This window comes from Anolis carolinensis, chromosome 2 (genome assembly GCF_035594765.1).
Source record: "Anolis carolinensis isolate JA03-04 chromosome 2, rAnoCar3.1.pri, whole genome shotgun sequence".
Lineage (NCBI taxonomy): Eukaryota > Metazoa > Chordata > Lepidosauria > Squamata > Dactyloidae > Anolis > Anolis carolinensis.
The window spans coordinates 75,136,951-75,158,488 of record NC_085842.1 but is presented as its reverse complement, the minus strand read 5'-3'; the positions used below and the strand labels follow the sequence as shown (position 1 = coordinate 75,158,488).

The window sequence follows — 21,538 nt, the reverse complement described above, 5'->3', positions numbered from 1 at the left end:
ATGGAGGGAGTACCAAAGCGGCAACAGCAGCTGCAGCACGTGAAGATCGCAACCCTGGAAGGAGGAGGCGGGGGCGGGGGGGGGCGCGCGCACGCAGGAGGACCTCACGTAGTTATACTTGGCCATCATGTCTCCTCTCTCCAAGAGGCACGTAAGGCACGCCAGCTGAGCCACCTGTCCGCGATTTTGGGCGATGGGCTTCCATTGCCTTGAGGCAGAAAAAAGCATGGGCGATGGCGGCGGGTGACAGCGGCGGCACCATGCTTACACAGGGGCGCCTCGAGTGCGCCTCGTTGGTGTGCGCCACAAGCGACCGCTTAAATAGCCTCGCCGTTGGACCACCTCTGACATTACTGCGTATTGAACTACTTTTTTTGTCAAATTTGTTGTATAACATGATGTTTTGGTGCTTAATTTGTAAAATCATAACCTAATTTGATGTTTAAAAGGCTTTTCCTTAATCCCTCCTTATTATCCAAGATATTCTCTTATCCAAGGTTCTGCCGGCCTTTTTAGCTTGGATAAGCGAGACTCTACTGTATAAAAAATTGTCTATCATAGCAGCGACAGACTACATTGAGACATGTTTGTTAGCTGCTCCTTCTTATGTTCTGATAGCACAGCTGAGGAAGAGAGGGTGAAGAAAACCATTGCTCTTCCTAATGCTATGTTCTGCCTAGACTTGCCATTGCAGTGTCAAGCTAATGATGAAGTATGCTTCTCTTGAAAAGACAGTGTCTATGTTGCAAGAAAAGGTCACAGATTAAAATGTATGGTGGATTGCTGCTGTAATTACGACAACTGAAGATTCTGTGTTCCCTCATAAACACTTTGCTGATGGTTTGTGATGGACTCATTTGGTCTTGACAAAAAAATAAATCCCAACTTTAGTACATCAAGTTAAGCTGCTCCGTCTCTCTCCTGCTGATTTTTCCCCTTTTCAGCTATGACTCATTTCTGTGTCCTAGTTTGTCTGGCAGTCCCTGCTTAACTTATCCAAATACAGCAAGCTATCATTTCCTTTAGTTCCATCATAACTAATTTAAACTCCTGTTAATTACTTTTCTTATGCTTAAGGCGAATTTTGTATAAGGTGGTCAGGTTCAAGTTGTAATGTTCATATGATTCCCCTTTCTGGGATTATATCTAATAGCTTGCCTAGTCAACTGCTCATATCTGCCCGTAAAAATGGTGGAATGTAATTTTGTATTTCTTTTTTCCACTTTTGGTAGTGGAGAATCAATTGGCCATGAAATACTTTTGTGGTTTAGGCATGTCAGGATTGAACAATATTCATTATATAAGTACAGTGGGTAGAATTCACTTTGTATCTATTTGTGCAGCGTGTTTCCAAAATATACCAAATTAATTTGAATAGGAATAAAAAAATGCTGAATATATGCATTATTTTGCTAGAAAATGCCATTTTCAAAGCCCTGTACTGAAGTGATTTGATGTATTTTGTTAGTTTTAATCTGTACATAATATTCTACTCTTAGCCAACAATGTACTACCACCTATAACCCATTTTTCGATTGTTTAGTCAGTATATCCTATACATCATGTGTGTTGAAGTGGTGGAAAACGCCTCTTATGTCAGCTTTATTTCATTAATACTGCATAGGATACGATTTTCATGCTGGGCAACATGAATGAACAATAATAGGTATTTTTCTTGTGCCATCTGCTGGTTGATAAACTCAATTACACTAAAAGTGAAATGCTTATATTTTTTGTATGTTTACACTTGTTACTTTATTTTATTTTTAATGCTGACTTGTTTCTTGTTTATGAGGCCCTCCTCTTGCTTCTGCCTCTGTCACAAGTGCAGCTTGTGGGAATGAGGGAGAGGGCCTTCTCCATGGTGGCCTCCCGGCTCTGGAACTCGCTCCCCAGGGAGATAAGGCAAGCACCCACTCTGGCAGCCATTAGGAAAAGTTTAAAAACTTGGCATTTTCAGTATGCTTTTGAAGATTGAATAACTAATTCCTATGTCAGGTTCTGCCCCAGTGTCAAACTGTTTTCCTGATGCATTTTATTTCATTCCTCAGTTGAGAACAACTTCATTGTTTATCCCACCCAGATTTTTCACTACATGCAGCACTTTATCTATCTATCTCACCCACGGGTTTTACCATTTCCACGCTTCGCACTTTGGCCTAGCTCGCCCTCGTTTAAATTTTGTACTGCTTTCATACTCTGTTTTATTATGCTACTGTTATTATGTTTTGATTTACTATGTTACTAGCTGTGCCCGGCCACACGTTGCTGTGGCAAAGTGGTGGTGATATTGGTTAAAAATTGTTGTGGAATTTTTATTTGATGTTATTTGTATTTTTTAATTAATTTTATTGTAACTTATCTTTTTATTTATTATATTTTATTATTTTCTTGTATTATTTTTAGTTATTTTCTGTTATTATAGTATTTTATTGTATTAATTTTTAGTGTTTTTAATTATTTTAGTGTTTTTATTATTTTTATTGTATTATTTGTATTTATTTTATTTTTATTCTTTTATTATTATTTGTGTTTTTATTATTTGTATGTATTATATTTTATTATTTGATTATATAATTTTTATTTATGTTTTATTAATTGTATTACTATTATTATTTTGTATTCATTTTATTATTTTTGTTTCTCTTTGTTTTGAGTTGGTCTGAGTTCTGTGGTCTGCCTGGTCATGTTCCAAATGTATTCTCTCCTGATGTTTTGCCTGCGTGTATGCAGGCATCCTCAGAGGTTGTGAAATGTGTTGGAACAAAAGGGAGTGGGGTTTATATATCTGTGGAATGACCAGGGTGGAAGAAAAAACTGTTGTCTGCTTTAGGCAAGTGTGAATGTTGGAATTGGCATTAAATAGCCTTGTAGCTTCAAAGCCTGGATGGTTCCTGCCTGCCTGGAATGAACAAAATGTGGCTCCCAGTATTTAAAAAATCTGTGAAATCAGGACAGTTTACTAAAGAACAGCACTGAGCAATCAGAGAATTCCAGACATGATGTACTGAGGGCTAGCTAACATCTCCCAACAAAGGATTCCTCTCCGAAGCAGGAAGTAGGCAGGCCTTGAAGGTGCAAGGGCATTCAATGGTAATCAAGGTAGCCAAGTGGAACATTCACAGTCGCCTTAGACAGATAAGAGTTGTCCCATCCTGGATATCATTGGTGAGATAGAAATAAACATCCCACTTGTCTGTTTTCAAACAGATCTCATAATCTCTGAGGATGCCTGACATAGACATGTATGGCAGTTTGGCAACAGATAGGATCGTGAGGGAATGTGATGTTTAATAGGCTTTTCCTGAATCCCTTCTTATTATCCAACATATTCAGTTATCCAACGTTCTGCTGGGGTGTTTATGTTGGATAAATAAGACTCTACTGTATATTTATAATCTTATATTATCTGCTTAGAACTTAAGGTCTTGCTTTTGAACGCCAGATCTGTAAACGGTAAAACAGCTGTCATCCAGGATTTGATCCTGGATGAGGGAGCGGATCTGGCTTGCATCACCGAGACGTGGTTGGACGAGCTGGGTGGTGTGAATCTCACCCAGCTGTGTCCACCAGGCTTCGGGGTGCATCAGCAGGCCAGGGTTGGGGGGCGGGGAGGAGGAGTCGTGGTGATCTTTCGGCAGTCCATCGCCCTGATCAGATGCGCCGTTCCGCAGTCTTCGAGGTTTGAATGTGTCTTCCTGAAGGTGGGAGCCCGAGACAGCTTGGGGATTCTGCTGGTGTACCGTCCACCCCGCGACCCAGCAGTCTCTCTGTCCGAGCTAGCAGAAGTGGTCTCCAATTCGGCCCTGGTCTCCCAACAACTTATAGTTTTGGGGGACTTTAACATTCATGCCGAGACCACTTTGACAGGTGCAGCTCAGGATTTCATGGTTGCCATGATGACCATGGGGCTGACTCAAGTTATATCTGGGCCCACACATCAGGCGGGACATACGTTGGACCTGGTTTTTATTGTGGACGGTGGGACAGTCAGTGGAAGAGCAAAATATTCTTCCATTGTCATGGTCTGACCATCATCTGATCTGTTTAAGTTTCGCCGTGGCTTCTAACCTCCGCAGGGGTGGTGGACCCATTAAGATGGTCTGCCCCAGGAGGCTGATGGATCCGGATGGACTCCTGAGGTCTCTTGGGGATCTTCCTGTTCTGGAGACTGGCGATCCTGTCGATGTCCTGGCTGATCGTTATAACAGCGAGTTGGCAAGGGCACTGGACACGATCGCTCCCGAACGTCCCCTTTCGCTGCGTAGAGTCACGTCGACTCCTTGGTTCACTGAGGAGCTGGCTGTGATGAAGCGTGCAAGGAGGGGACTAGAGTGCATCTGGAGGAAATCTCGGGATGTGTCTGACCAAGCACGGGCTAAAGCCGCTATTAAGGCTTACTCCGTGGCTCTGCGAGCAGCCAGGAAAGCTTTCACGACTGCCCGCATAGCGTCTGCAGCCAACAGGCCATCGGAGTTGTTCCGCGTTGTTGGGGAGCTACTGCGGCCTCCTGAGACCCAGGGGCTTCCTGATGACTTGGCAACTCGGTGCAGCGATTTCGCGCACCATTTTGCAGGCAAAGTTGCTCAGATACGTCGTGAGTTGGACTCCAGCTTAACTGTGGTCCCAGCGGAGGTAACCGAGGTACCTGTCTGTTCGATCTTATGGGATTCTTTCCGGCTTGTCCTTCCTGATGACGTGGAGGGGATTCTTGGGTCTGTGAGGGCGACCACTTGCGCTCTGGATCCTTGTCCCTCTTGGCTGGTTAAACTGGCCAGGGATGGGTTGTTGGAGTGGTTTGTGGCTATAATAAATGCCTCCTTGGGTCAGGGGTCATTTCCATCTTGTTTTAAGCAAGCGGTGGTAAAACCGCTACTAAAAAAGACCTCGTTAGACCCATCGGTTTGTAACAACTACAGACCAATCTCCAACCTCCCATTTCTGGGCAAGGTTCTGGAGCGGGTGGTTGCCACGCAGCTCCAGGGGTTTCTCGATGATACCAATTTTCTGGACTGCTCGCAGTCTGGCTTCAGGCCTGGGCACAGTACTGAGACGGCTTTGGTCGCCTTGGTGGATGACCTCCGCAGGGAACTGGACAGGGGGAGTGTGACCCTGTTGGTTCTCCTGGATATTGTGATGACTCATGGGCCATGTAGTCCCGTTCCTAGTACTGTTGTAACAGATGAAGAGGAAAACTTGGGTTTCCCACCGTTTCAGCCAGAATTGGAGCCCTTGCACCTGCAGGATGTTTGCCCTCCAGAAGTCAGCCAAACAAGCCTTGGGCAGAAATCTCCCCCTTTTTCTCGCCGCCTTTATTATAATCAAGATAGAAGCTCTCGGGAGGCGACTCGCAGGAGTGCCAGGATCGCTGCCAGACAATTAGATGATTAAGGCTGCTTCCCTTGGGAAAGTTTAAGGAGTCCTGCATCTGGACACTGAATAGGTTTCGTTTCTTGTTCCCCAGAGAAAGTGTTCTCTGGCGGGAAAACAAGATCCTATATAGGCCTTTGGCCACTAGGATTCCTTGCGGAGTCAATTCGTCAACTTCGGGAGTAGATTGTGTGTGGACTACGCTACTCCAGTTTCCAGGACCTTGCTCTCGTTCCAGCCCTGCCTTGTTCCCCGGACCTCGCCACGGATTCGCCACGGACCCTGTTCTTGTTCCTCGTTTCTTGTTGCCTTGAATCAAGCTTTATTTGCCAAGAATCCAGTTTGCTCTCCAGCCTTGCATCAAGTTCCATGGACTAAAGGACCTTGTTATTTCCCCTCACTTTGCTTGGCAAAGTGTGTGTTTCGGTTATTGGATTACAACTTTGGACTTTAATATCTCATTTTGGACATTGTTTTCCTGGACTATATTTGACCTTTCCTGAAAGGTCTACTTCTGAACTATATTCTACACTTGTTTTTATTGACTTTATATATTTCTTTAATAAAGATATTAGATAGATTTTGGCCTCTGTGTATGGTTATTGGTGCTCTGCAGCCTGGGTCCTGACAGCTTGACTCCGCCACCTTAAGCACCAATTAACCTAGGCCAGAATGTCTACTGGAACCGGGGCGGAAGCCCAACCACTCAGCTATACCATCGCCAAGGATGAAGTGGACAGAATCCGTGATATGCTCCATACGCAGGAGGGAGAAATACGGGGTTTGAAGGAACGCGGAACCCGTCTCCCTGCCCAGGCGCTGCCAACCAAGTTTTCTGGAGAAGCTTCCAAGGTTCATGTTTTCCGTCGCCAATGCCAGGCATACCTAGAAGCCCGTCAGGCCGAGTTTCCCCAAGAAGACATCAAGGTAGCGTGGATCTACAGTCTCCTAGACGGGCCAGCGGCCAATTGGGCGACGGCGCTATTTGATGAAGCCTCCCCACACCTAAGTTCCGCGCAAAACTTCCTGAATCACCTTAAGGCGACTTGGGGGATCGAGGACAATTTAGAGGCGGCCGGCCACAAACTCCGGCGCCTTTCTCAAGGGGACAGGCCCTTGTCCCAGTACATAGCCGAGTTCCGGGTGCTGGCTCAAAACACCGGTTGGAATGATATAGCCCTCAGAGGACAGTTTCGGGAGGGTCTCAACATCGAGATGTTGGAAGAAATCTCCAAGGTGGATCCTCCAAACTCTCTTGAAAGACTTATTGACCAATGTTTACGAGCCGAAGTCATGCTTGCCAACAGAAAACAATGGCTCCGAGGCCAGAGTGGGAGAGCTGGAGCAAAACCTCCCGCTCCCGCCGGCATCCAGCCACGTCCAGTGTGGAGACTCCCGCCACCAGCCCCATACCCCAGAGAAAGCGGGGAGGTGCCGATGCAATTGGGCAATGTGCTTCCCAGATTAGACGTTGCCGAGAAGGCCCGCCGCCAACGTTTAAACCTCTGTTGGTACTGCGGAGATGGGGGCCACTTTGCCAGAGAGTGTCCAGCCAAAAGAAAGCCCGCCGCTCGTTTAGCGGCGTCCTCCTCCGTGGAGACGGAGACGGCCGAGGCGGCAGGCGCAAAGCTGGCGGGGGAAGCCAGCGACCGGGCGTAGAGAGGCTCGCCAACCCGGTCAAAAACCCCACTCAAGAGCCGCCAACCGGGGTCCTATTTCTCCTAGTGGTCACCTTGTGGTCAGCGAAAAAAGGACCCGTCATGATCCATGCCATGATAGACTCAGGAGCAACAAACAATTTCATCGATAGAGAGTATGCCGACTCTCTGGGATTACAATATCACGATTTCAAGAACGCCCGGGTGGTGCAAGCCATAGATGGCCGCCCCCTAAAGACAGGTCCAGTAAGCCAATGGTCTGAACCCACCAGAATGTGGATAAGGGAACATATGGAAGAGATTTCCTTCTTTGTTACCGAGGTTCCTCACTTCCCTGTGATTTTGGGGATTCCATGGCTGACACTCCACGACCCCAGCATCTCTTGGGCCAACAGAGAACTGCAGTTTGCTTCTAAATATTGCCAAAACCATTGTCTTGTAGCCAAGGTCTGCCATGCCACAGACGGAGAATCCATCATCACCTTGCCCAAGAAATACTCAGACTTTTGGGATGTTTTCAATGAGAAGGAAGCCGAGAAACTACCCCCGCATAGGCCTTATGATTGTGCCATTGACTTGGTGGAGGGGGCCCCGATCCCGCGAGGACACCTTTACTCCCTTACTGAACCAGAGCAAGAAGCTCTCAGGGAGTTAATAGAGTCAGACCTCCGCAAGGGGTTCATCAGACCCTCTCAATCCCCAGCTGCTTCCCCGGTGATGTTTGTGAAAAAGAAGTCAGGGGACTTACGCTTGGTGGTGGACTATAGAGCATTGAATAATATCACGAAGCGGAACCGCTATCCCCTGCCTTTGATCTCGGACCTATTAGACCGGCTCCGAGGGGCCAAGGTTTACACCAAGCTGGATCTTCTGGGGGCTTACAATCTAATTCGCATCAGGGAGGGGGACGAGTGGAAAACCGCCTTCCAGACTAAATTCGGATTATTCGAGTCCCTAGTCATGAATTTCGGTTTATGTGGAGCTCCCGCAACGTTCCAGCACTTCGTCAACGATATCTTTCAGGACTATCTAGATCGGTTCTTGATCATCTACTTGGACGATTTTTTGGTGTTTTCTAGATCACAATCAGAACATGAGAAACACGTCAGAATGGTGTTACAACGTTTGCGGGATCATGGACTATATGCCAAGTTGGAAAAATGCGCCTTTGATCTTGAAGAGGTTGATTTCCTGGGTTACCGTGTCTCGCCACAAGGGCTCTCCATGGACCCGGCAAAGGTTTCAGTAGTATTGGAATGGCGGGCGCCAACCAACAAGAAAGAGGTGCAACGGTTCTTGGGGTTCGCGAACTCCTACCGCAAGTTCATTCCAGACTTTGCCCGCTGGTCTGACCCAATCACCAGCTGCATCCGTGGAAAACAGCCTTTCCGCTGGACGGAGCAAGCAGAGAAAGGGTTCCAGCAACTAAAGAAATTATTCACGTCCCAGCCAATTCTACAGCACCCGGATCCTAAAACCCCTTTTGTTGTGCAGGCTGACGCCTCCGATGTGGCAATTGGGGCCGTACTCTTGCAACCAGTGGGAGACCATCTTCACCCTTGTGCCTTTTACTCCCGTCAACTAACAGCCCCAGAGAGAAATTACACTATTTGGGAAAAGGAGCTTTTGGCCATAAAGGCAGCCTTTGAAAATTGGAGACATTGGTTAGAAGGGGCCAAATTTCCCATTGAGGTCCATACTGATCATCGGAATTTAGAGCATCTAAGAACTGCCCGCAAGTTAAATCAGAGGCAGCAGCGCTGGGCTTTATTCTTTGAGCGTTTCGACTTCCAGATCCATTATGTAACCCCAGCTCAGACCAAGCAAGCAGATGCTCTATCACGGAAACCAGAATATGCTGCAGGGCGCAGAGAGACCTTTGAATCCCAATTGCTGCAGCCCGAGAACTTTGCCACGCTCACAGTGGGGAACACCAAATCCACTCCAATTGAATCAACTCCCTCTACTCCAGGGCCCCTTTGTGCTCAGGAAATCAGAGCCAGTCAACAGGCGGATGCCTGGGCTCAAGAACAAATTCGCCAAGGACTACATTTTCCTTTCTCACTTAAGGATGGGTTACTTTGCTACAGAAATCACGTCTACATCCCTCCAGGACCAGGCAGAGAAAAGGCACTTCGTCTGTGTCATGACTGCAAGCCAGCAGGGCATTTTGGACTATTTAAAACCATGCATTTGATCCTACGAGATTTTTGGTGGCCCAAGATCCGCAAGGATGTGGAGAAATATGTCAATACCTGCCCGGTATGTCAGCGTTCCAAGACAAGAAGGGAGAAGCCCTCAGGGCTACTGCATCCCCTACCTACTCCATCTCGTCCATGGGAAATAATTTCTGCGGATTTTATCACTGATCTACCAACTTCCCTTGGATTCACCACAATCCTAGTGGTGGTGGACCTTTTTACCAAATTGGCCCATTTCATTCCCTGCGATGGCCTCCCCACGGCCAAAGAGACTGCAGATTTATTCCTTCAGCATATTTTCAGACTACATGGATTGCCCAAGAGTTTAGTCACAGACCGTGGATCTCAATTCACCTCTCGTTTCTGGAAGGCACTACAAAAACTATTGGGCATAGACTCTCGTTTATCTTCAGCTCACCATCCCCAAACGGATGGGCAAACTGAGCGCACCAATGCCACTCTGGAACAATACCTTCGCTGTTATATAAACTATCAGCAGGACAATTGGGCTTCCCTGTTACCGCTGTCAGAGTTTGCCTACAACAATGGCGTTCAGGCTTCAACTAAAGAAACCCCGTTCTTTGCAAACTACGGCTTCCATCCACGTTTCTTTCCTCCTGTCATTGAAACCTCAGAAGTCCCCGCAGCTGAGGACTGGCTGCAAGAACTCACAGCAGTGCAACAACTATTGCTCCAGCAACTGGACCAAGCCAAGGAGGACTATAAACGCCACGCTGACAGCCATCGCCAGCCGGGCCCCGAGATCAAGGTAGGAGACCAGGTTCTTCTGTCCACTCGCTTTCTGCCCTCCCACCGTCCATGCCGGAAGCTAGATGCCCGGTTCATTGGTCCCTATCCGGTGGTGGCGCAACTCAACCCCATGACTTTCAAACTCCAACTTCCGCGCTCTATGCGCATCCATCCAGTGTTTCATCGCTCCCTGCTCCTTCCGGCGGATGGTGTCCGCCCCGATGCAGACCGGCCGGCCCCCACTCCTGTTTTGGTGGATGGGGAGGAGGAATTCGAGGTTCAGGACATTTTGGATTCTCGCTTCCACCGCCGCCGCCTTCAATATCTCATTGACTGGGTGGGTTTTGGCCCCGAGGAACGCTCTTGGGAAGACGCTTCCACAGTCCATGCCCCCGACTTAGCCCGCCGCTTCCATCAGGCCTACCCTGCCAAGCCGCGGCCCCGCACCTCGGGGAGGGGGCCCATTTTTGAGGGGGGCCTTGAGGAGGGGGATAGTGTGATGACTCATGGGCCATGTAGTCCCGTTCCTAGTACTGTTGTAACAGATGAAGAGGAAAACTTGGGTTTCCCACCGTTTCAGCCAGAATTGGAGCCCTTGCACCTGCAGGATGTTTGCCCTCCAGAAGTCAGCCAAACAAGCCTTGGGCAGAAATCTCCCCCTTTTTCTCGCCGCCTTTATTATAATCAAGATAGAAGCTCTCGGGAGGCGACTCGCAGGAGTGCCAGGATCGCTGCCAGACAATTAGATGATTAAGGCTGCTTCCCTTGGGAAAGTTTAAGGAGTCCTGCATCTGGACACTGAATAGGTTTCGTTTCTTGTTCCCCAGAGAAAGTGTTCTCTGGCGGGAAAACAAGATCCTATATAGGCCTTTGGCCACTAGGATTCCTTGCGGAGTCAATTCGTCAACTTCGGGAGTAGATTGTGTGTGGACTACGCTACTCCAGTTTCCAGGACCTTGCTCTCGTTCCAGCCCTGCCTTGTTCCCCAGACCTCGCCACGGATTCGCCACGGACCCTGTTCTTGTTCCTCGTTTCTTGTTGCCTTGAACCAAGCTTTATTTGCCAAGAATCCAGTTTGCTCTCCAGCCTTGCATCAAGTTCCATGGACTAAAGGACCTTGTTATTTCCCCTCACTTTGCTTGGCAAAGTGTGTGTTTCGGTTATTGGATTACAACTTTGGACTTTAATATCTCATTTTGGACATTGTTTTCCTGGACTATATTTGACCTTTCCTGAAAGGTCTACTTCTGAACTATATTCTACACTTGTTTTTATTGACTTTATATATTCCTTTAATAAAGATATTAGATAGATTTTGGCCTCTGTGTATGGTTATTGGTGCTCTGCAGCCTGGGTCCTGACAGATATCTCAGCGGCTTTCGATACCATCGACCATGGTATCCTTCTGGGACGACTCTCTGGGATGGGGCTCGGTGGCACAGTTCTGCTGTGGCTTCGGTCCTTCCTGGAGGGTCGTTCCCAGATGGTGAAGCTGGGGGATACCTGCTCGGACCCCTGGCCATTGACCTGTGGGGTTCCGCAGGGATCTATCTTATCCCCCATGCTTTTTAACATCTACATGAAACCACTGGGAGAGGTCATCCGGAGTTTTGGAGGGCATGCCATCTCTACGCAGATGACACGCAAATCCACTACTCGTTCCCATCTGACTCCAAGGAAGCCCCTCGGATGCTGAACCAGTGCCTGGCCGCTGTGGCGGACTGGATGAGGAGGAACAAGCTGAGAATCAATCCCGACAAGACAGAGGCCCTCCTGGTCAGTCGCTCGTCTGATCGGGGTATTGGGTGGCAGCCTGTGCTGGACGGGGTTGCACTCCCCCTGAAATCACAGGTCCGCAGTTTGGGGGTCCTCCTGGACTCAGCGTTGACGCTTGAGGCTCAGGTGTCGGCGGTGGCCGGGAGGGCCTTTGCACAACTCATACTTGTGCGCCAACTGCGACCATACCTCGTGAAGTCTGACTTGATCACGGTGGTACATGCCTTAGTTACCTCTAGACTGGACTACTGTAATGCACTCTACGTGGGGCTTCCCTTGAAGACGGTCCGGAAATTACAATTGGTCCAACGCTCGGCTGCCAGATTGATAACGGGGGCAAGTTACAGGGAGAGATCCACTCCCTTGTTTAAGGAGCTCCACTGGCTGCCGTTCATCTTCCGGTCCCAATTCAAGGTGCAGACCATCATCTATAAAGCCCTAAACGGTTTGGGACCCACCTACCTCCGTGACCGTCTCTCCCTCCATAAACCTGCCCGATCTTTACGATCATCCGGGGAGGCCCTTTTATCACCACTGTCGTTATCCCAGGCCCGCCTTGTGAGTACAAGGGAGAGGGCCTTTTCTGCTGTGGCCCCCCGACTATGGAACTCACTGCCTACTGAAATCAGACAAACTCCCACTTTGTTAGCTTTTAGGAAAGACCTGAAAACATGGCTCTTCCGCTGTGCTTTTGGTGAGTAACTTCTGTTATATATTTCGGTGTTACTCCCCCCAAACATCTATCCTCTAAACTGCCCCACTCTCATATGTCCCTGTACACATTGGAGTACCCCTCTGTCCCTCACACTCCGGGTTTTATCTTTGTGTTCATGCGGCCTGCTCTTGTTTGACTGTTTCTTGATTTCTTGATGTGATGTTTATTATTATGTATTGTATTATTTTTAATTATGTTATGATATGCTGTTTTATAGTTTATTATATTGTATTGCTTTGGGCATGGCCCCATGTTAGCCGCCCCGAGTCCCCGCTGGGGAGATGGTGGCGGGGTATAAATAAAGTTTTATTATTATTATTATTAGAACTGAATTATACGAGGCCCATTCTACACAGCTGAATAAAATGCACACTGAAGTGGATTATATGGCAGTGTGGACTCAAGATAATCCAGTTCAAAGCAGATAATATAAGATTATAAATGTGTGGAAGGGCCTTGAGTCTACACTGCCATATAATCCAGTTCAAATCAGATAATCTGTATTTTATAGGCAGTGTGGAAGAGGCCTAAGTGAAGCCTAACTCTGCCTGTCCTCTGGGCTGAGTGGTTTGCTAGGAGACCAAGTGGGCGGAGCTTAGCCTTCTAACTGGCAGCAATTGGATAAAAACAATTATTCCTCTCCCTCTGTCGCACCTCAGGCTAGTTCACCTTGCTAGGATACCCAGTCAACACACAAATAGTCTTTTGGGGTTTTTATTTAAGCAAAGCAGTATAAGTCAAGCAAGCAATAAGAAGGTAATTCAATGTTGTAAAGGAAGAGTCCAAAGGTAAAAGAGATTCAAAAGTACATTAATGTCCATCAATCCAAAAGGTAAGTTCCATAGGTTCAAAGAGCATAGTAATAACAATTATCCATAAAGCAGAGAGTTAGTCCATGAAGATCAAAGCACAAGGTCTTAGTCCATAGAATCCAAAGCATGAAGTTCAAAGCACAAAGTCTTAGTCCATAGAATCCAAAACACAAGGTCCAGGAATATAGGTTAATCCACCAAGCAAGGTATTAATCCATAAGATGCAAGCAACAGGGTCCAAGAATCCAAAGTGATTCCAAAGGCAAAGTATAGTCCTTAGAAGGCACGGAACAAGGCCCAAGAATCCAAAACGCTGGCAAAGAAAACATCCACACAGATGAAGCGATGAATTGCTCTGACAAAGGCATGGTCTGTAAGCTCTTCCTTTAATAACAACCCAGGAAAGCGTTTCTCTTTCCACAGCTTGATTCCTTCGAAAGTTCCTTTTTGCGGGCCAAACGGTCACTCCTGCGAAGCTCAGAACCTCTCCATGACAAACTATCTTGCCTGGACAACTCAAGGCTACTGTTATCTTGCACCTGGTCTTCAGTTGCCCCGCCTCCTTCATTATTTCCCAAGCTTCCAGTTTCCTCCTCATTATTTCTCAAAACTCCAGATTCCTCCTCATAAATTCTCAAGGGAAGAATGTCAGCCTGACCATTATCTGACTCTTCTGGGGCCAGCAGGTCATCCTGCTCAAAGTGAAACTGCATGTCTCCGACCGAAGCCTCAGACTGCTGAAAAATCCCAAAACCAGAATCCTCTTCGGTTTCATCTTGAAAACCAAAGTCCCCTTCAGTATCATCACCTTGAAAGTGGCCAGCCTGTGGCTGGGATACAACACCCTCTAATTAGGACTTTATTTTTCTTTTCTTTTTGTTGTCGGAACCTAGGGGCAAGGATAGTGGATTGTGCTGCCAAATTTCTAGGTTCTGGGGCTTGTACTTTTGTTGTTTAGTGGGAGGGGAGGACACCATTACTCATTTATATATATATAGATGTTTTAATATGTATATTTTATAGAAATTTGTTTAATATGTGTATTTATAGAATTTTTACAATGTGTATGTGTTTTAACTTTGCTGTAACCCTCCTTGAGCCATGAGGAGAGGTCGGTAATTCGAAATGTGGTGCTAGAGAAGGGTTCTGTAGATACAGTGAACTCTTTAAAAAGTTAAATAAATGAAAGCCTTCAACAATACTTCAAATAAATGAGTCCTAGAGCAAATCAAGTCTGAACTCTCCCTAGAAACCGATGATTAAACTGAGACTGTCACCTTTCGGATATACCGTGAGAAGGCATGACTGATTAGAAGAGACAATAATGCTAGGAAAAGTAGACAGTAACAAAAAAGAGGAAGACCGCATTAAATCAAGAAAGCCAAGATGTGAGCAGTGCTGTTGATGATAGGGTGACTTGGAGGTCTCACATTCGTAGAGTCACCACAAGTCAAGGTTGATTTGATAGCAGTTAACATCAACTGGAAAACATAGTCCTTGAAATACTAGATTTAAAATTGTGTAATTAGGGTGTTCTGAAATACTCTGTAATTCAACAGTGACATATAATAAGGAAAAGCAGTGTTTGTTAGTCTCATGTTTCTATTCTAACCATTTTGTTAACAAATAATGCTATTTTTCCATTGATAGTGAATGCAAGCTTAGTAGCTACACAAAGTTTTCTGTTTCACAGTTGGGAGAAATTAAGAAGCAAAATAACACACCATTTTCTTTAGCATTCTTTTGTTTGATACTGTTTTCTCTAATTTCTCAGTCATTTTTCTCTGTGTGCCCAGCGCAACTGGGCTTCTCTAAGTGCTTTATTAGCTTTGGTCTCAGGAAATGATGTACTCTCCACTTCCAGTTAATATAACAAGTCCAGATCCTATCTGGAATTTGGGTTTTTTCGAGGGGGCGGGGTTGTTATAGAGTTTGAGGTCTAGGTGAAGTAAATTCACTAAGTTCTTTGATGAGGTGTGTGAAACTTACCACAAAAGAGGGAAATTTCACAAGCATTCCGAATGATGACAAACGATAGAGGGATATGCTTTTTGCTTGCTTGACAGTTGTGTTGTGGTGACACGAATGTAGTGCCATCTTTGCAGTACAGCAATTATACTTGCTGGTACAAGAATTCTAACTGCGCAAAGTTTCACTCTGTCAACAAGAATACTGATTTGCCTTTGATGCAAAGTCTGTGTGAATCAGTGACAGTAACCCAATCTGTCAAGAGAAATTGCCCTCCTTGCAAAGCTATTAGTGCTTACATCAATACATCCCTTTTTGTCATGCTATTAACTGGCATTAACTACTCCTAAAGCGTCTGTTCATTACCTCGGATTCTTTGAAAATGGCAGTGACAGTCTTATAATGTATTTCATATTTATTGGATCTACATTTCCCTACAACATTTTGTTTTCTATTAGAGTGACACCTGTTCTTTTGGATACCTGTTCTTTTAGCTTAACTAATCAATTGATTTGCGATTATTTTATATCGGTTCTGTACTTGAAGATGCAGCATGATGTTGAAGTCACCGCCACTGATATCTAAAGGCATCAGAGATATTTGTCTGATTTTGTTATATTAATTAAAATAGTTATGGTAACATTGCAGATTGGCAAAGAACCTCCAATGTAAGGTGTAATTACTGCAAATACATCAAATGACAAACAGCTTTATTAGTAAAACACAGAAATTGCCTAACTTGGCTTAAGTGATATCCTGTGTGAAAGATTCTCCTTCTTAATCTCAATCTCAATCTCTCTCTCTCTCTCTCTCTCTCTCTCTCTCTCTCTCTCTCTCTCTCTTGTGCCTTTTTAGAATGCTGAAGGGTTTAATATGAGTATCCCAATGCCAGGTCACCCAGTGAATTTTTCTGAAGTTACATTGCAACAGGCTTGCAAAGATGTAGCACAACTGGAAGAGCTTATTGATGCCCATGATATCATCTTTTTGTTAATGGACACCAGGGAAAGTCGATGGCTTCCTGCTGTTATTGCAGCCAGTAAAAGAAAGGTATAGTGCATGTTCTCCAAGCGCCATGCTATTAGTTTTCTAATAGAAGTGGATGGCCCATGAGGTCTCTTCCAACTCTATGATTCTGTGATACTGTGAAGTTCAAAAACAATTGTTAGGTCATTGCAAGGACTGTCTTTTACATCTAGCATAGGAAACCACTCAGTATAAATAATGAGATGCCATTTATTTAAGTACTACTGATGTTTTAGAAGTTTTAATATTTTTAAAATGGCATTTCTCACTAGCATTTGTAGTAGAGCATCCAGATGCATATTTCTATATTCCTTATCTGGCCATGAATAATGTGAATAGGGTCAAAGCAGAATTTTGATCAGGGCTTCTGCTGTTTCTCTTTTTCATACCCTTATTTTTGCATTTAATGTTTTAATTTGAAATGAAATATTGCAAATAGCCCTGATCAATTTTGCTGCAGGATATAAAGCCTCTATAAGTATTGAATAAAATGTTAATAATGAATATTTATCTCTGTGCTTTATGATATTTTATCCAGCTGGTCATCAATGCTGCTTTGGGGTTTGACACATTTGTTGTAATGAGACATGGATTAAAGAAACCAAAGCATCAAGAGGTGGGCGATTCTCCTTGTAACAATCCCTGTGGCTCAACTGATCTTTTGGGATCATCACTCTTCTCAAATATTCCTGGTTACAAACTTGGTTGTTACTTCTGCAATGATGTCGTTGCACCAGGAGATGTAAGTAAACTTCATGTCAATTGTTGCTCATTGAGTTGTGTTCACTGTTTTTGATTTTTAAAATGCAGTCTCTTATCTGAAGTCTGACAGTTCTTTGGGGGCAGAATTCAACCAGATTCCATCAACTGCCATCAACCAAACAAGAAGGGGGGGGGCAATCCTTATTGATTTTCACTTTTCTCTGCAGCCCCATATGCTACCACCCTCTGCTTTATAAAGCTGAGTAGATTTGTGTTTGTAAAAGGAAATAAATCTTACAGTCCCATCAATGCCAGTATAGGAATTGATTTTTTGCACTTGTTTTGAATGAGAGTTTTAAATGGTTTGTAGATTATTGGTAGAAAATAAAAGGTTTGGAAGTGTAACATTGTGACCACTGCATTCCTTTGTAGTCCACCAGGGACCGAACATTAGATCAGCAATGCACAGTGAGTAGACCAGGATTAGCTATGACCGCCGGAGCACTTGCTGTAGAGTTAATGGTGTCCATTTTACAGCACCCAGAAGGGTAAGTCATAATTATGGGAAAGGGGTTAATGTTTTTGCATTTTTAAATGGATTAAGCTTGGTCTGTTTTCTTGCAGTTGTTTAAAAAAATTAATTAACAACCATGTAGTTCAGCTCCTTACCATGCAGGAATACAGAATTACAGAACTTATGTTTTTTGTAGAAATTAGCATCATGTACAGATCTCACAAATATTCCCAGTGAATATGCAGTGGAGGTGAAGAATAGATTTCAGGGACTAGATTTAATAAATAGAGTCCCAGAAGAACTATGGACAGAATTCCACAACCTTGTTCAGGAGGCAGCAACAAAGTACGTCCCAAAGAAAAAGAAAACCAAGAAGGCAAGATGGTTGTCTGTTGAGACACTGGAAGTAGCCCAAGAAAGAAGGAAGGCGAAAGGAAACAGTGATAGGGGGAGATACGCCCAATTAAATACACAATTCCAGAGGCTAGCCAGAAGAGACAAGAAACTATTTTTGAACAAGCAATGCATGGAAGTGGAAGAATACCATAGGATAGGAAGGACAAGAGATCTCTTCCAGAAAATCAGAAACATCGGAGGCAAATTTCAGACAAAAATGGGTTTGATCAAAAACAAAGATGGCAGGGACCTAACAGAAGCTGAAGAGATCAAGAATAGGTGGCGAGAATATACAGAAGATCTGTATAGGAAGGATAATAACATAGAGGATAGCTTTGACGGTGTGGTGAGTGAATTAGAACCAGACATCCTGAGGAGTGAGGTTGAATGGGCCTTAAGAAGCATTGCTAACAACAAGGCAGCAGGAGATGACGGGATCCCAGCTGACCTGTTTAAAATCTTGGAAGGTGATGCTGTCAAGGTGATGCATGCCATATGCCAGCAAATATGGAAAACGCAAGATTGGCCATCAGATTGGAAAAAATCAATTTATATCCCCATACCAAAAAAGGGAAACGCTAAAGAATGCTCAAACTTCCGTACAGTGGCACTTATTTCCCATGCCAGTAAGGTAATGCTCAAGATCCTGCAAGGCAGACTCCAGAAATACATGGAGCGAGAGTTGCCAGATGTCCAAGCTGAGTTCAGAAAAGGCAGAGGAACGAGAGACCAAATTGCCAATATCCGCTGGATAATGGAGGAAGCCAGGGAGTTTCAGAAAAACATCTACTTCTACTTTATTGACTATTCTAAAGCCTTCGACTGTGTGGATCATAATAAACTATGGCATGTTCTTGGTGGTATGGGGATACCAAGTCACCTTGTCTGTCTCCTGAGAAATCTGTATAAAGACCAAGTAGCCACTGTAAGAACAGATCACGGAACAACAGACTGGTTCAAGATTGGGAAAGGAGTGCGGCAGGGCTGCATACTTTCACCCTACCTATTCAACTTGTATGCAGAACACATCATGCGACATGCAGGGCTTGAGGAATCCAAGGCTGGAGTTTAAATTGCTGGAAGAAACATTAACAACCTTAGGTATGCAGATGATACCACTCTGATGGCCGAAAGTGAGGAGGAGCTGAGGAGCCTTATCACCAAGGTGAAAGAAGAAAGTGCAAAAACTGGGTTGCAGTTAAACATCAAGAAAACCAAGATCATGGCAACTACACCTATTGATAACTGGCAAATAAAGGGAGAAAACGTGGAGGCAGTGACAGATTTTATATTTCTAGGTGCGAAGATCACTGCAGATGCAGACTGCAGCCAGGAAATCAGAAGACATTTACTTCTTGGGAGGAGAGCAATGGCCAACCTTGACGAAATAGTGAAGAGCAGAGTCATCACACTGGCAACGAAGGTCCGCATAGTCAAAGCAATGGTATTCCCCATAGTAACCTATGGATGCGAGAGCTGGACCATAAGGAAGGCTGAGCGAAGGAATATAGATGCTTTTGAACTGTGGTGTTGGAGGAAAATTTTGAGAGTGCTTTGGACTGCAAGAAGATCCAACCAGTCCATACTCCAGGAAATAATGCCCAGCTGCTCACTGGAGGGAAGGATATTAGAAGCAAAGCTGAAGTATTTTGGCCACATCATGAGGAGACAGGAAAGCTTGGAAAAGATCACGATGCTGGGGAAAATGGAAGGAAAAAGGAAGAGAGGCCGACCAAGGGCAAGATGGATGGATGGTATCCTTGAAGTGACTGGCTTGACCTTGAAGGAACTGGGGGCGGTGACGGCCGACAGGGAGCTCTGGCATGGACTGGGCCAGGAGGTCACGAAGAGTCAGAGACAACTAAACGACTGAGCAGCAGCACAGATTGAAGGCAGGCTTGGGAACCAAATTATGCATTTTGATACGATCTGTGGATAATCTGAGAGTAATTCTGGAGAGAGCAGGTAGCGGCATAAAGAGCCAGCTACTGTCATTGCCATTTTCCTTCCCAGGCATTTGAAAAAGAGAAGATTCCTCTTGTTTGTTTGTTTGTTTAAATAAAAGTTAAAGCATGGTATTAATTTTTATCAAAAAAGGTTTCATGCCCTTCTCTGAGTAGAATGGCAAAAGCTTAGTTGGTACTAAGAGATCTTGAAAGGAAAGGGAACCAAGGTGAAGGAGGAGAAGGAAGAAAGTGAGCCAAGTGGGAAGGAAGGGATGGCTCAAGAGAAAGAACACAAAATAATCAAGTAATATTTATTTATTTATTTGCTATATTTCTATCCCACCCTATCTCACCCCTAAGGGGAGTCAGAGCAGCTTACAACTTGGCAAAATTCAATGCCACATTATACATAAGAAAAAAGCAATACATTAACTAAAAATCAATAATGTATAAATACGAATAAAAACCATTAAGACATGTTAAGCATATTAAAGCCTCATAAAACTTTTAAAAAACATTTTGAACATTGCACCAATCCCAATATGAGGGGTGAAGGAAGAGGAATGGGGAATTAATTAAGGCAAGAAAGTGGAGAGTTTTTTAAAAAGAAAGAAAAGCAAGGCAACTGTGGAGAAAAGGGAGCAAAAAGACATGCTGCTTAGGAGAATGGAGTGGTGATGGTTTAGCTGCTACCTCTGCAGACTCTTGTGTAATAATAGTTGGGGAAAACTGTGGACTGGAAAGGAGAGGGAAAGAAACTCTTCTTCCAACAATTGCAGCTGCCTAAGATTAAATCTGATTAACTTAACTTCAAGAAAAAACACTCCAGAACTCAGTTTAAAATTGCATTGTTTTGTGTGTGTAGAGTTGCTTCTATTATGTTAAATCCAGTGTAGCTATTTAAGACATCTATATTGCTGACCGATTTGAAAGAAATCCACAGAATTTCAGAAATGTTTAAAGGAATCAAATTGATTGATCCCCTGTGTCGGATTATTGAATTAGCATTAAACATTAAATTCCTGAAGGTTTTCTTTCCTCTTAAACTCTAGAATTGGATTCAAACTTTGTCATGTTCCTTGACAATTCATTAATGAATCTTCAGTTACTTATGACTAATGTCATAAGTATCCATTTTATGGAGAGTTAAGTTCTAAGTATGACTAAGTCTAGAGACATCTCTTAAAGCAGATGTTAATCTTACCTCCCTGGTTTTCTCTTTGTATGATCCAAAATCAAGTCCCTGGTATAAATCTGAATAGAGATGTAGAGCAGTGCTCCTCAGGCAACCTTCCCATACATAATTTTTTTTTCTAGTGTGCCAAGAACTGATAACATATTGCTCTCATTGAGCACTGTTAGTTCCTTTTATCCTGGAAATTCACTAGGGACCATCAGCCAATGGCTTGTGCTTGATCCAAATACTTTTCCTTTGAATGACAGTGATTTAGAGGATCTCGTTCTAAATTTCATTCATGCAAAAGTTATTAACTAGATCATTTTTCACTTTTGGGTTAAATTTCAAGTTTTTCAGAGTAGACTGTTATCCCTGCTTAACCTTTTCCTTTTCATATGTTTTGTTAGGGGCTATGCTGTTGCAAGTAGTAGTGATGACAGAATGAATGAACCTCCCACCTCACTTGGGCTTGTGCCTCACCAGGTTAGTAAATCAGACAGAAGTAGCTGTATTACTATATCCTTACA

General features: G+C 44.5%; 1 protein-coding gene across 5 annotated transcripts in view; it reads left to right on the top strand.

The window, feature by feature from the left end:
- The window catches only part of atg7 (autophagy related 7), a 198,384-nt gene that overhangs the window by 29,258 nt on the left and 147,588 nt on the right, over nucleotides 1-21,538 (top strand). For all 5 annotated transcript variants that reach the window (XM_062969991.1, XM_062969990.1, XM_062969989.1 and 2 more), the window contains exons 12-15: nucleotides 16,106-16,300; nucleotides 16,815-17,018; nucleotides 17,411-17,526; nucleotides 21,419-21,494. In XM_062969991.1, coding sequence (XP_062826061.1) covers nucleotides 16,106-16,300; nucleotides 16,815-17,018; nucleotides 17,411-17,526; nucleotides 21,419-21,494 — 591 coding nt within the window. The remainder of the gene's footprint in view (nucleotides 1-16,105; nucleotides 16,301-16,814; nucleotides 17,019-17,410; nucleotides 17,527-21,418; nucleotides 21,495-21,538) is intronic.